Below are 11,267 nucleotides of genomic sequence, written 5' to 3'. Positions count from 1 at the left end.
TGTGCTGAGGCACCTAGTGTTCAAACCTCAATATCTACCCATCCTGCTCCACTTTGAGTCCTCTGTTGGAATGTTCAGGCATTATGGTCAATAAATTGGACAACTTCCTCCCAGACCTCTGCCACTACTGCTAGGAGATACATCAGAGTGATCTAGGATGCCTTCTTCACTGATTTTTATTGTTTCTCTGGTTAACACAGTGCCTGACTTTTACCTCATGCTTGCTGCAATAGAGTCAGTGGAAGGTAGTGAGGATAGTCACGTGTGTGTGTGTGTGTGGGGGTGACCACCTGTACAGACATCACACAGCAGACAACACAAACTCAAAACGAAACTCTCTCACTCTGCCAAAGCTGTAGTCTTGTGTGAGAGGTTAGAATACTTCACAGGGGAGTTATACCTGACAACTACACACACACACACACACACACACAGACTTTCCAACAAAAGTTGCTGGATTGTAATCAGAATCAGGAACTTTGATTTTTTTTATTACTAGTTACTAGGGAGGCTGATAAAAATTATAACGTGAGATTAACTAGTGCAGAGACATTAAACCAGTGCCTTTTGATGCGTAAGCCTTTTTCACACACAATCACAGAGCAGAAGAGGCCCACCGAGTCTGCACCGACACATGAGAAACACCTGACCTACCTACCTCCCACTTACCAGCGCTTGGCCCATAGCCTTGAATGTTATGATGTGCCAAATGCTCATCCAGGTACTTTTTAAAGGATGTGAGGCAACCCGCCTCCACCACCCTCCCAGGCAGCGCATTCCAGACCCTCACCACCCTCTGGGTAAAAAAGTTTTTCCCTCACCTCCTGCTCTTTACCTTGAACTTGTGTCCCCTTGTGACTGACCCTTCAACTAAGGGGAACAGCTGCTCCCTATCCACCCTGTCCATGCCCCTCATAATCTTGTACACCTCGATCAGGTCGCCCCTCAGTCTTCTCTGCTCCAACGAAAACAACCCAAGTCTATCCAACCTCTCTTCATAACTTAAATGTTTCATCCCAGGCAACATCCTGGTGAATCTCCTCTGCACCCCCTCCAGTGCAATCACATCCTTCCTATAATGTGGCAACCAGAACTGCACACAGTACTCCAGCTGTGGCCTCACCAAGGTTCTATACAACTCCAACATGACCTCCCTACTTTTGTAATCTATGTCTTGATTGATAAAGGCAAGTGTACCATATGCCTTTTTCACCACCCCACTAACATGCCCCTCTGCCTTCAGAGATGTATGGACACACATGCCAAGGTCCCTTTGTTCCTCAGAACTTCCTAGTGCCATGCCATTCATTGAATACTTCCTTGTCAAATTACTCCTTCCAAAGTGTATCACCTCACACTTTTCAGGGTTAAATTCCATCTGCCACTTATTCTGCCTATTTGACCATCCCGTCTATATCTTCCTGTAGCCCAAGACACTGAACCTCACTGTTAACCACCCGGCCAATCTTTGTGTCAGCCGCAAGCTTACTAATCCTATCCCCATATAGTCATCTAAGTCGTTTATATAAATGACAAATAATAGGGGACCCAGCACAGATCCTTGTGGTACGACACTGGCTTCCAGTCACTAAAGCATCCTTCTGTCATCACCCTCTGCCTCCTACAACTAAGCCAATTTTGAATCCACCTTATCAAATTACCCTGTACCCCATGTGCCTTTGCCTTCTTTATAAGTCTCCCATGTGGGATCTTGTCAAAGGCTTTGCTAAATCAAATTTCTCCTCTTTATTCTCTCATGGGATGTGAGCATCACTGGCAAGGCCAGCATTTGCTGCCCATCCCTTGTGTGGCTTGGTCATTGCAGAGGGCAGTTAAGGGTCAACCACATTGCTGGGAGTCTGAAGTCATGTGTAGGCCAGACAGGGTAAGGATGGCAGATTTCCTTCCCAAAGGGGCATTAGTGAATCAGATGGATTTTTATAACAATCAATGATAGTCATGATCACCATTACTGAGACCAGCTTTATATTCGAGATTTTATTAAGTGAATTTAAATTCCACCAGTTGCCATGGTGGGATTTGAATCCATGTCCTCAGATCGTTAGCCTGGGCCTCTGGATTACGAGTGCAGCGGCATTACCATTATGGTGCTGTCTCCTCCTCTAGCTCAGTACCAGTCAGTGTGCACTTACCAACCAAATGAACTGCAGAAGTAAATCTTTTGCATTTCCAAAGAGTAGAAAGGATTGTTACTAAGACACTGCTCATTGTTTGAAAAGTCCTTCAACTGTAGGTCAATCTGACTGAAGACCACTAGCAAAGAAAGTAAAACTGAGACCTCTGCAATGAAATACTGCTCAAACCTATATTGTTCCCGTCAAAGAAAACGAGTTAGCTTGGCATGGCTTCCAGTCAGAACAGCACCAACTGTAATGTGTTTATAGCAATAGCATAACTTGGGAGTTGAAGCGATGTTGATAAAACTCAAGGTTCACTATAACGTCTGACTACTTGCATTCTTGAGTTACATATTTGATGTAATATTCTGTGACCTCTCATGTTCACTGTCTCATTGAGATGCTGTCTTTCAAAAATGCAACATTGCACCGAGCGCCTTGTAAGCAGCATATCTCCTCTACTTACACAAGTACACCAGCACTTGTTCTTAGTTACAGCTGGGGCACTGACAATTAACTGTTTTAATATGGGCGCTAAAAACTGGCAGAACAACCTTTTTGCAAATTATATTTCACTCCCTTACTGTTGGAGGCTATGTCATAGGAATGTGGAGGACTAGGAGACCAGCTGGCTGGCTCAAAGTTCATAAAAATTCTACGTTCCATCTCCAATATAACCCCATTGTTTCTTTCGCCACAAGACTATTCAGTTTAAATTAGTCAAACTATCCACTATCTACTTGGGCAGTCTGTTCCACACATGCATCACCCTGTGTGTGAAGTGAAATCCAAGCTCTATTTTTATTTTGCTTTTTCTGCACGCCCAATTACACAGTTTGTCTAACAACAACTTTTAAAAGAATCAGTTTACTAACGCTCCTCGAAAATTTCACTGATCAACATCACTATAAGCAATAGATTACCTAGTCATTATCACTGTTGTTTGTGGGGTATTACTGTGCTTCCCACAATTCAATGGTGACCAACGCTTCAAAAGTTAATCGTTGGCTGTAAAACGCTTTGAGATGTCCAGTGGTCCATGACAAGTGCTGTATGAATAAGTCTTGTTTTTTTGTTATTTTGACAATGTAAACATTTCCAGCTTCCTTGCTCTCTTTTTGCAGGGCAGATGCCAATGCCTGGAATCAGATTCTCTTTTCTACCCTTCCCAATGTTAGGATTTTTCCCCAATGTAGTGTTGTGGCCAGAATTAAGCACAACACTCCAGAAAGGCCCAAATGAGCACAATATACAAACTCACTTGCCATCCACTGGAACTTATCTAGTTACATCTGCAGACCTTGTTTGCCATTATTGCTATTGCCCACTCTGCTTTCTAGTTTTAATAAGCCATCTACCACTACCCCACAGCTCTCACTTTACATCACATTGGGTCAGAATTACTGCAGATATTTTATACAGATCCAGTCCAATGGTGTATTATTTCAGGGAAAGCATGATTTATTTACACAAGGGTTCTCCCTTAAATCACATTTGCCCTTCAGCCGTCATCTATGTAATTGCCTATGCTGCTATTGGCCAGTCACCAGGAGGCGCACGAGAACAACTCACTCCTCACCTGGCTTTTCCCTCTTTGCATCATTCCTTTCTTCAAGGCTGACATCAGAAGCGAAGTACAGCAGAGATCAAGCCTGCAAGCCAGTATACAATGACATCAAGGATGGTATTTTATAGTTCTATCATCATACTTGTGAAAGATCAGATGCAGATTCCAAATTTGATCTTCTGTGAAGCACACAGGTAAGCTCTAAACTGCATCTGCACAAACCATGGCAGATTATTGATACTTGATGTACAAATTGAAATTCTAAAACTCCTTGTATGTGACTATGATCACCTAGAACACATAATGACTCTGCTACTCCCGTCACAATTACTCCCTACAGTAGAGACTAAACTTCAAAAGATACTACTTCAAAGTTTGTAAAGTGCTTTGGGATGCCTTGTTGACATGAAAAATGCTACATAAATGCAAGTCCTATAATCTGGCTTAAACCACCTGAATGTAAAATAATAATTGTTGCTCTACATCAGCCTCAAGAAGAAAGGTACATTTAGTCTAATGTATTTTAACAGCACGATTATGAACTGTGATCATTTCAATATGATTGAAGGCTCAATTTTGAATTAAAATCCACAGAAAATTCATGCTAATTATTTTATATATATCTCTGGCTCTGGGCCTAGGGATGGAATATAAAAAAAAAATGACAAACAAAAGCAGGAACAAGCTCCGTGATCTTCCCCTCACAACAATAATTGGCAGTCAGGTTCACACTCAGGCTCAAATAGATTCGTTATTTGAATAGTGACTCACCTCCCGACTCCCCAAAGTCTGCCCAAGTCAGGAATGTGATGGAATACTCTCCACTTGTCTGCGTGAGTGCAACTCCAACAACACAAACAGCTTGACACCATCCAGGACAAAATAGCCTGCTTGTCAGCACTCCCTCCATCACAGACACAGAGTGGCAGCAGTGTGTACCATCTATGAGATGCACTGCCGCAACTCGCCAAAGATCTTTCGTCAGCACCTTCCAAATCCGTGACCGCTAACATCTAGAGGGCCAAGGATAGCAGACACATGGAAAGAGCGCCACCTGCAAGTTTCTCTCCAAGTCACACACCATCTGGATTGGAAACGTAGCCCACCTTTCCTTTATTAACAATGGGTCAGAATTCTGAAACTTCTTCCCTAACAACACTATGGGAGTACCTGCACCACAGAGACAGCAGCAGTTCAAGGTGGTGGCACAACATCACCCTCAAGGGGCAATTAGGGATGGGCAATAAATAATGGCCCACTCACATTCTATGAAGGGTTAAAAAAATAAAAAAACTGTTGTGTGCAATGGGCCTGCAGAATTGTCCCTTCTGTAGTGCAGATGCCATGAATGAGTAAAAATATAGCATTATTTTAATGTAGCCAATACATTGGCTGTTAAACATCACGGTCAAGTTCTACCAAAATACTGCAGAACGATTTTAACTTGAGATAAAACTCCCTCTTGTGGTGAAAAGTAGGAATTCTGTTTAAGATAAGCAGTCAAGCTTTTCCTTATACATTTTCCTTTTCCACTATTCCCATCAAGCAGTCTTCTCCTCGCCTTGTCATTCAAATGGCCACTCTTCACATTCAAACCATGGCTAGACTCAGTAAATGGGTATTGTTTCAAGCCAAATCTCCTTCCTCAGCTGACATGGCAATATATCCATTTTATAAAAACCAGGCAATGGATTTAAATGTGCATTTGCAACCCCATCTGATGTTCCTCCTCCACAGCCCATGGACACTCAGACCAATTGGTCATTACCTATTTCTCCAACTTCAGTTCAACATCAAGGACATAACTTCTAGAGTTCAAAAGCACCATTTCAACTAAAAATGTTCCAAGTCACAGCAATCCTCTTTCCTTCCTTGCTAATTTTGATCTTGAATGGTCTCAGGGTCCCTTCCCAATTTAGAAGACAGATTCAAACCTCATTCAAAACAGTTATGCCCATCCAACATTCCTTGCAATAGATCACAAGTCTTTCCCTAGTAAAGGTGTCCAAAATGCAGCAACTGTACAACTCCGACAACATCTATCTCAAAACAACAAAATACCTTGGGAGCTCTGGTTATTGAGCTCAACAGGGTATCCATGTGCCATTTGCTCCTATTTTTGTCTAACAGCAAGACTTACGAAGTTGAGTTGGGGGAAAAGCTCTTGAGGCCACTTGTCTCCACAGGTCAAATTCCATCAAGATGCATTATTTCAATTAGGCAGGAGCCTCATTTCTGGCAACAGTCTGCAATTTAAAATCTACCTCAGGGGTGGGGGAGGCCATTAACAAAACTTCAAGTTCACTTTCAAGTATAAACAATAGTCTAACCAATCCCAAGCTCCAGCATTATTGATCTATTCTTGAAATCATATGTTACTATAGGGCCAACAGGGAGGTGGAGAGGGAGGTCACTGAAGTCATCTATTAACCACTGAATGTTCATGAGCAATACCATGAGGAAACAGTCTTTGTTCCTTTAAATAGGGTTAGTTCTTTCCACTGAATGAAAACTGAGTACAAAATCATGTCATTGTATCTTGTCCTGCATTTTCAGTTATGAATTTGATCCTTCTCTTATTGTCATTAAACATCACCGCCAGCCCCACTGAAATTGGGACAATTGGTTCAGTTCCATAATATCAACGGCATTCCTGGCCTGCTGTATCCAGTTAGCTTACCTGAGAGTGTTATCAAGTGGGGAGAGAACCACAATTGGGCTTAGAAAACCTAGGTTAAGTGTAAATGAGGGGGTTGAGGACACAGGGAGAGGTTTAGCAGGGAGAAAGGGCTCCCATTATCAATTATGCATCCCTTAAGTAGGATTGCATGCTATACGGCCAACAGTTACTCCTGAATTATGGTACAACTCAATATAAAATCATGTGGGCTTCTCCACGTCATTCTGTCTCTCAAAGGCAGTAAATAGCACACTGTCAGACTAGTGCATAGGCTAACAGATTTATTTACAGCTAAATAATGCACAGCAGTAAGACAATAGTACAATACTTCAAACAAAAAAAAATCATTTCACAAGGGGTTAAAACATTCTTTTTACAATATGTTTATCACATGGATAAAGTTTGGCAGTTGAAAGTCTTTTGCAAGCTGCCCATTACAATGTTAAGAGAGAGTGATGAGATTTCTGTTGATCTCAGTTGAGTTTCACAAGCAAATTGAACACCAGATGTCTATATATTCCATTTGCAAAGGCCTCTGAATAAAGAACTGCTACTTAATCACAGACAATAGTAGACATTTTCATTTCATGCTAATGAACTGTTCATATTTTGTCCAAGTCTCTTATGTAACCACTGTTTAACCATATTTAATAGCACCTAAAGGCTACTTCATAGATCGAGCAACCTGTCGTGTTTCATAATTGGGCTCTTGTCCCCATTTTGGTGATGCAAAACACCTTCCATTTTAGTTATTTCAGAACTGAACATAAAATACAGAAATTTGTCTTTTTTTGATGTCTTAAAACTCCTACTATTTTCAGTCACCTTGAGCCTCTCTAGACACCCCAAAACTATCAGCAAAATCCACAGATGTTGGGAAATTAAAACGTTGGTGTCACAGACAAGGCCAGTAAATTCCAAATTGCCCCGAACAGGTGACAGGCCACCTCAGAGTTGAGCTGCTGATGGTTTGATACAGCTGAATGGTTTTGCTAAGCCATTTCAAGAGGGTAGTTAAGAATCAGCCACGTTAATATGGATCTGGAATTACATGTGGGGCAGGCCAAGTAAAGGGCAACAGTTTCCTTTCCTTCAAAAGGACATTCGTGCACTCAGTTGGGCATTCATCACAACCTGATAGCTTCATGGTAAGTGTTCTGACAAAATATTAACCTCAACTTCCTCTCCCCGCAGATGTTGCGTGACCTCAATGTTTCAGCACTTTTTGTTTTGCCCCAGTTATTTGTCTGTCCAATTATTCATTTTGAGTGAAATTTAATTCCATTTTAACTATGTTTTACATTTCACTAAATGGTAATGATGTTGCCAATAAGCTTTAATAAAATCAGGTTCTGGTTAAGAATTTTCTCAAGTGAATAATGGCAACTTAATTCCACCATATTATCACCAATCAGCATTTTTCCTTTGTTTTACTAACCGACAGATATGTGCACAACTTCTTGGTGCACCTCCTCCTGAATTATACTTTTAGATTTACTCATGCGATGCAAACAAGTTTGTACAAATTCAGTAACTAACATTACTGAACATTTACAAATTCTACCAGAATACCCAAACCATTGTTTTATGTATTTGCATTTCAACATAACATGGATTTGAAGTAGTTGTCTGGAATGATGACACCCACATACAATGCAATATTCTTGAGTTGAAGGTCATCTGTGGGAAACAATATGGTTAAGGAACACTGGCATTTGAGCCATTTCACACAGCCATTAAAAAGACAAACACTGGCTTTAATTGTTCCTTTATTTTGACACTGTAGTGCAATGGGCAGCAAGTTTCATCACCCTAAAAAATTTCACACTACAGAACTCATTGAAACATGCTGGACAATATTGTAGTGTTTAGGGCTGGAAATTTATTGTAGCTCAAAGACTGTTCAAACTGACCTATCATACAGATCTGTAAGTAATACCCATATTGGCTACGTACAATTTATAACATGATTACACCTTGGTTAGCTTTTAACATGATAGCCTTTAAGTCTAATACATTATCTACGATGACAATATATGGATAGACTTCAAGTCTCATACACAACATGAACACAAGACATCTATGTCAGACAAATACTTTAAACATAGGATTTATACTTTTCCAACTTTGAAAAAACTAGCACTCGTTTAAACTTGACAAAATAAGAATCAAGTAAAACCATATTCCCCCACTGTTAGGCAATCTACAATTTAAAGTTACAAAAGAATTATTTGACTATTCCACTTCCTGGATGTACATCATTTAAGTTATGCTATTTGCAAAAATCAAGGCACTCCCAGCTCATCTCAATCCAGTTCAAATTACATGTTTCTGCCAAGGACAGATTCTGATCCGTAGAATGGGAGAAGCGAGATGCAAAAAAAAAAAAACAGACCCGGCTGGCTGGCTTCAAGGGGTAATTTTGGCCACAGCATGGAATTGGATGCTATATGGCTGCTAAGGATTTATGAATATCCTGATCAATATCACAGTCTGTATTAAAGTTCTACATTTTTAACTTCCATTTAAGTAAGGACCTTGGCATCCTTGTGTCTAGAATTCAGTCTCATCTTTAATCGCTAACAAATAATTAATTTAGCAGAATGCACTACATTTTCAATTAGTGGTATAAATATGATTGGCCGACTCCTGATTAAGATGCTTGTACACAACATTTCCAATTATCCATTAATAGGAATTCTGTCTGAAACAATAGATCAATCCTACTACAGCTTTCATGCTACAGAGCCAGACACACTACCTTGAAACAGCCTTCAGATTTCTACAGAAAGCTAGTTTGTGTGAAAAAACTGCATTTTCAGCTTAGTCAGTGATATGACTTAATTTCTTAGCCTTAAAAATCAGAGTAACAATTAGTGTTACTGTCATTCACATAGCAGCTAAAAATGTTCCACTGAGGTAACTTAGGGACGCTGGCCTTTTCACAATGCTTTGATACCATAAATAATGCTTAACCACATTCTCTGCACTCAAACAAGAACGTACACTTCTGGTTTCCAAGGTTCACCCTAAGTAATGCAGATCTACAAATGTGCTGTCTGTTTGTTTGATACTGAAAGGGGATGAGTATGCCCATTTCAAACTCTCTCTCTCTCTCGATCAAGCATTTCCTGGATTCAGAATGTAAAACTGTAGAAACGTTGCAACATTTAACATTTTAAAAACTCTTGCAAGACTTTCGCAATTCCAAGTAAAGGATAAGAAAAGGACACAAGAGCACAGAAAAATCATTGCATTCATTTCCTACCAGGTCTCACCTTTTCCTTCAAGAGAAGCCAAATTCATCTCATCCCTTCTAACCATTTACACATTACTTCAATCACAACAAAAGTTCCAACATAAATTTTATATCAGCTACAATTCTGCCCATAAATACTCCCAAGATTCTCAGAGATCCTTTTCAATTTCCCCTCGTTTCCTTCAGCCAGGCCTGCTATCTGCATCTCACCAAAGCTGCATATTTTAGTACCTTTCTGGCAAACACACTTTCATATCAATTAAAAATTCATTTAAAAACATGGAGCCAGAGAACTGTCTTAAAACCAAACACATGATTCACAAGTGAGCCAATTTCTTTGTACAATTTCAACTACAATATTACCAGGAGAAACTGAAGTTTACTAAATGTAAACAAATAGCTTAAAACTACAGTACAATTCAATGTACAGGAACTATTGATAGTTATTTGAAATATGTATGATCCAACAGGGATGGTTCTCAAAGAAAGCATATGAAGTTTGTTGAGTCCATCTGTCCCCATTGTACACCATCCATTTTAAAAAGACAGTATTACCTTTGCTTGGTCTATACAGAGCCTGCTTTTTGCCAGTCCACCCACCCAACGTAGTGACATTTTTTTTTACATAGTATCTGCCAATTCTCCATTCTAGTTAACCTTTACTGTCATTTTAACTAAGGGCATAAAACGCCTCTATCTTCAAATATTTATGCTAAGGAGCATACAGTCTTAAAAGCCTAATTATAGGTTTATGTTGGTTAAGCGGTTAAAATTGCCCAAAAAACCTTACTTCAGCTTTAACATTTGAAGACACTGAAATGTAAATTACAGCAGTACTATTTCATGTGGCATCAGTAAGGATGACTTTATCAAAATTAAACTTAGTTACAACACAACCAGTATATTTTAAAAGTATGTTGAGCAGATTTGACTTAAACCTCAAAAGGTCAACATAAAAGATAGACTGTCTCTTTAAATTTCTGCTTTTCCAACTCAAGTTTGTCCAATCCCTGTTTTCACTACCACAATGACATTAATTACATAATTTCAATATATTTACAAAATATTAAAAATCTTGTTATTCCTCTACATAAATTGACCTCTTCTGCAATTTTTTCCACATGCATTAGAAAAAAATTTATGACCAGGCCAAAACCAAGCAACTTTAAACGCTACTCAATGCAATTTCTCTTTTCAATGGAAACAGAAAATAGCAAAGCTGCCTCTTAGAGCAAAGGGGACAGTCCTGAAAATTGTGTGTATTGTCTAGCTAAAGTCACTCATCAGATGACAAGAAAAAAGTGCAAGATGGTTCCTTAGGTCAGATGGAGTGAGCAACGGAGTCTCCAAAAGCACAAAGCGACAGCAGGGAAATCAATATGTAAGCGTTGAGTCATCCCATTCAAGTTGCTGCTGTCGGTTTACATTCTGCTGGTCTTCCTGCTCACCTTCTTCTTCCTCACTGCTTTCAGATTCTGCACTGGTAATGTCATCTTCCTCATCACCTTCCTCACTTTCTTCCTCTTCCTCCTCCTCCTCCTCTTCACTACTATGCTGGTCCTCGTATGTCTAGTGCGACAACATAATACATCATTATTACAAGGAATTTTAATGACCTCTGCC

At 39.8% G+C, this 11,267-nt stretch overlaps 1 protein-coding gene across 4 annotated transcripts in view; it reads right to left on the bottom strand.

Annotated features, from left to right (window-relative positions):
* Window positions 1-6,649: 6,649 nt before the first annotated feature.
* Window positions 6,650-11,267, bottom strand: part of clstn1 (calsyntenin 1) — an 83,529-nt gene continuing 78,911 nt past the window's right edge. For all 4 annotated transcript variants that reach the window (XM_041207494.1, XM_041207496.1, XM_041207495.1 and 1 more), the window contains one exon: window positions 6,650-11,213. In XM_041207494.1, the coding sequence (XP_041063428.1) occupies window positions 11,019-11,213 (195 nt within the window). In that variant the 3' untranslated portion in view covers window positions 6,650-11,018. The remainder of the gene's footprint in view (window positions 11,214-11,267) is intronic.

The sequence above is a fragment of the Carcharodon carcharias genome, chromosome 15 (assembly GCF_017639515.1).
Source record: "Carcharodon carcharias isolate sCarCar2 chromosome 15, sCarCar2.pri, whole genome shotgun sequence".
Classification (NCBI taxonomy): Eukaryota; Metazoa; Chordata; class Chondrichthyes; order Lamniformes; family Lamnidae; genus Carcharodon; species Carcharodon carcharias.
The sequence above is the reverse complement of the archived record's forward strand: the minus strand, read 5'-3'. Positions and strand labels throughout refer to the sequence as shown.